This window comes from Alosa pseudoharengus, unplaced genomic scaffold, assembly GCF_046254945.1.
Source record: "Alosa pseudoharengus isolate Yale_2024_CS ecotype anadromous, Long Island Sound unplaced genomic scaffold, YU_APseudo_1.1 YU_APseudo_1.1_scf_2, whole genome shotgun sequence".
NCBI classification, from domain to species: Eukaryota; Metazoa; Chordata; class Actinopteri; order Clupeiformes; family Clupeidae; genus Alosa; species Alosa pseudoharengus.
This window is the reverse complement of record NW_027468663.1, coordinates 57,010,471-57,014,941: the sequence shown is the minus strand read 5'-3', so window position 1 is coordinate 57,014,941 and position 4,471 is coordinate 57,010,471. Positions and strand designations below refer to the sequence as shown.

Here is a 4,471-nt window from a genome sequence, read left to right as displayed (position 1 = left end):
ATGGCTATTACATTTGCCCTCTCTACCATCACTACTACCCTCACCACCGTCACCCTTTCTTCCCTGTATTATCTCCAGTTGTCCATCACAGTCTCAGCTCACACAACATACAGTATTTGCTGTGTATGACTAAAATGTTTCAGTAAAGGACACACCATTATGGTAGTTCTGAGATAACAATAGAAATGGGCTATGGGTAGTTAATGTTTAATGATGCTTCAGATGCATCCTGTAACAACCGCATGCTTATATAGATAATGTAGTATTAGTAATTAATTTATTAAGCGCCATAAATGATCATTATACTAATATGCATATGAATTCCTTTCCTATTCGTAGGTGGCTCTTCTTACTGTTTCATGATGGGATATATCGCACTGTGTTGCCAAAGCTCGCAGGGGAGGACAGTCTGAACGCGGGTTTGGTCATCCACAGTACCTCACTAAATGACTTTGTGGTCAGCGTCCAAAGCAGGAAGCTACTGTACTTCCAGAAGGAGATCCGTTCCCTGTCCACTGCGTCACTGGACGGCTCGTTGCCCGCCATCCTGCTGTCGGACATCAAAGTTGTGGACACTGTGCGGAGTCTGGCGTACGAGGACAGCCAAGTCGTGCTCACCGATGGTCTACAGCTCTGGCAGCAAGTGAGTCTTGATGGCCTGGTTAGGTTTAACCAGTACCTGATGGACTGTGCCTTTGGCCAGTCCACCTCAGGGGGCTTTGACAACCTCCTCTACAGCAGTCCCTCGTCGCAGCCGTACCCAGTGCCCAGGAAGCCCACGGACCTGACCGCCCTCTTCGGGTCCGGGAGGGCTAGTCTCAGGTGGAGGGAGCCACAGCTAAGAATGGGAGCAAGTGAGTGAAGCAGAGCAATGCTAATGCTAACGCTAGTGGAAACTACCCTCTGGTATCACTTGGAGAAAAACAAATGAAAATAATAATAATAATGAGAACATAAACAATAGGGTTCCCACAGCTGCACTGCTTGGACCCATAATGATGGCAGGATACTATACTATATTATTTTGAGTTTGTTTTGTTTCTGCCATGAAGTAATATTTGGATTAATTTATAACTTGAATGAATGAACGAATTTGACGATAACGTTGAAGTACTGGATTGTTTATTTTACTAATGTGCTTGTTCATATCAACCAGGCCCATCTGCGTGGCAGAACTGGACCTACACTGTCACTGCGTCCACAAGTGGTTCTGTGGTCAGAACCTACAGTAATATCACCACTACACAGATGGAGGTGACCGATCTGCAGAGCTCCCAGCGCTACACTCTCTCGTTGAGGGCCAAGTCCCCAGGAGGCCAGTCCTCATCGGTTCTGTTTGAGGGAACCACACTGCAGAACGGTGAGTTGGTGGAAAGTCATCGGTTCTGTTTGAGGGAACCACACTGCAGAACGGTGAGTTGGTGGAAAGTCATCGGTTCTGTTTGAGGGAACCACACTGCAGAACGGTGAGTTGGTGGAAAGTCACCCTCAGATGCTGGTGTTGTGGGATTCTACAATGTCCTTATTTGAAATGCTGTATCAAACCAAACATGTACTTTTGGGACATTTCTTAGATAGATGGTTTCATTAGGGAAATGTTATACATTCTTCATTTCATTTATTTTTATTCTTATTTTTGTTCTTAGAGAGTAATATCCCATACATAGTTGCTGCAAGGAACAACAGCCTTTGGAAGCAAGAACTGGATGGATACGACTTTACCGAATCTCTGGCTTACAATGTCACAGCAGTGAGAGGTAGCAAACACACACACACACACACACACACACACACACACTACAAAAGTGCAGACGCTGTCACATTTCCCCATACATCTATGAAAACTCATTACAGCTGACACAAGCAGGTTTAAGCACTTGAGAGTATTTTACAGGGGGAAAAAACTGCTCTCTGGAGTGTCTCTGATACACAGTATGTGCTCTAGAAAAGCATTACCACCGTTTAGAGAATCCTTTGGCATCTCACAGACATGGACTGGTACAACGACACGGTCTACTGGGTGGACGGCAGTGGACACATCAGCTTCCTGGAGCTGAAGGACGGCATGACTGGTCTGAACGCCACAGCAGTGCCAGGCGCAGTGAATGCTGAGGTTGTGGCGTTTGATTGGCTGGGCACCCACCTCTACTGGAGCTGCAACTCCACGCAGGTACTGTAGGTTTAGGCCACGTCCACACGTACCAAAACAATCCCCCCCCATCTTCCCTGGCATCGTTTCAAGAATATTTGCGTCCAAACGGATCTATCTCAACACGACTCAAAACGTTACTTTATATTCCAGGCCGTAGTAGCAGTATGGTGCAGTATGGTAGCAGTATGGTGCTGTCTGTCTGCTGACAGGGGCTGTGTCTTTCTGCCCATGTAGAAAAGGTCTGTTGAAAAATAAATAGAAATCACACTTGTCATATACATATACTTGTATGATAAATCTGTGGCAAAGAGCTTGCATACAGCACATTTCATTCTTACTGTAGTTCAACAAAGTTACAGAACACATCCTTTCAATGTGACTGAATCAGATCTGTTTTTCAGAGTTGAACTGTGATCTGGGTCTTCTCTATTGTGATACAGTACACTTAGGCTGTGTCCGGAATGGGAAAAAATGCTGCCTTTTAAGATATCTAACAGGGGAGCGAGGCATCGACGTATGTCTGAATCAAATATTTCTGTGAAATGCTGCCTTTCAAGATACCTCTGTTTTGCTGAATTTTGAAGGCAGCGTAGATGTATCCTTCATGCTGCCTTCAATGTCCAAAATTCAATTTAATTGTGAGCAGCTATTGCTGAAGTCGAATGTTACATTAATCTGCTTTCTGGTATCTTGACAACGGTGTTCTGTGTTGCTATCTTGCTAGGCTGTCCGAAACAAAGTTGGTAGCTGGTACCTTGATGCCTGCTACGGCAAGTGACTCGTTAGAGAGCTGAAGGCAGCGAGACAGCAGACAGCTCCCTTCCGTTTCGGACAGACCCCTAGTATCTGCTGCAACTACAGGAAATGAACAATGTGTGACATACAGCAGCATCTTTACAATATGAGGGAATGGATGTGAGGACTGGTACACTTGTTGTTATTGTAGTTCTGCATTGCTGTTCTCTATTGTACTTCTCAGAATTTGTACCAAATCTGTTTTTAGAAACCAGCTGTAGCCTGGACACTTGTAGCCTGGACACTTGTCTAGTTTCCTACAGCAAGCCTCTTCTCTCTATCATAGCAAAAGCCCTGCTTCTACTGCGGCCACAGGAAATGAATAGAGATTGGCATCTCGTGGCATCCTTGTGTGAAGGAAGGAGGGAGTGTGAGGCTATTCTTAGTTCTTATTGCGTCTCAGGCCACCAAGTCCTGCAGTCTAGGTGCAGTCTAGCCTAGTCTTACAGTAGACCTAAATCTCTAGGTGCAGTCTAGCCTAGTCCTACAGTAGACCTAAATCTCTAGGTGCAGTCTAGCCTAGTCCTACAGTAGATCTAAATCTCTAGGTGCAGTCTAGCCTAGTCCTACAGTAGATCTAAATCTCTAGGTGCAGTCTAGCCTAGTCCTACACTAGACCTAAATCTCTAGGTGCAGTCTAGCCTAGTCCTACAGTAGATCTAAATCTCTAGGTGCAGTCTAGCCTAGTCCTACACTAGACCTAAATCTCTAGGTGCAGTTTAGCCTAGTCCTACAGTAGACCTAAATCTCTAGGTGCAGTCTAGCCTAGTCTTACAGTAGACCTAAATCTCTAGGTGCAGTCTAGCCTAGTCCTACAGTAGACCTAAATCTCTCTGCCAAGTCCACCTGCAGTCTAGGTGCAGTCTAGCCTAGTCTTACAGTAGACCTAAATCTCTAGGTGCAGTCTAGCCTAGTCCTACAGTAGACCTAAATCTCTAGGTGCAGTCTAGCCTAGTCCTACAGTAGATCTAAATCTCTAGGTGCAGTCTAGCCTAGTCCTACACTAGACCTAAATCTCTAGGTGCAGTCTAGCCTAGTCCTACAGTAGATCTAAATCTCTAGGTGCAGTCTAGCCTAGTCCTACACTAGACCTAAATCTCTAGGTGCAGTCTAGCCTAGTCCTACAGTAGACCTAAATCTCTAGGTGCAGTCTAGCCTAGTCCTACAGTAGATCTAAATCTCTAGGTGCAGTCTAGCCTAGTCCTACAGTAGATCTAAATATCTAGGTGCAGTCTAGCCTAGTCCTACAGTAGACCTAAATCTCTAGGTGCAGTCTAGCCTAGTCCTACACTAGACCTAAATCTCTAGGTACAGTCTAGCCTAGTCCTACAGTAGACCTAAATCTCTAGGTGCAGTCTAGCCTAGTCCTACAGTAGACCTAAATCTCTAGGTGCAGTCTAGCCTAGTCCTACAGTAGATCTAAATCTCTAGGTGCAGTCTAGCCTAGTCCTACAGTAGACCTAAATCTCTAGGTGCAGTCTAGCCTAGTCCTACAGTAGATCTAAATCTCTAGGTGCAGTCTAG

At 45.3% G+C, this 4,471-nt stretch overlaps 1 protein-coding gene across 1 annotated transcript; it reads left to right on the top strand.

Moving 5' to 3' along the window:
• On the top strand, positions 1–862 carry LOC143133596 (proto-oncogene tyrosine-protein kinase ROS-like). The gene is made up of 2 exons (XM_076293345.1): positions 1–65; positions 340–862. The coding sequence occupies exons 1-2, from the start codon at positions 1–3 to the stop codon at positions 860–862; spliced, it is 588 nt and encodes a 195-aa protein (XP_076149460.1).
• Positions 863–4,471: the final 3,609 nt, after the last annotated feature.

Excerpts from the sequence above, each read along its gene's own strand:
- LOC143133596 (XM_076293345.1), top strand. The coding sequence starts at position 1 with ATGGCTATTACATTTGCCCTCTCTACCATCACTACTACCCTCACCACC. Across the intron at positions 66-339 it reads ACCGTCACCCTTTCTTCCCT|GTGGCTCTTCTTACTGTTTC; the intron begins GTATTATCTCCA and ends TCCTATTCGTAG.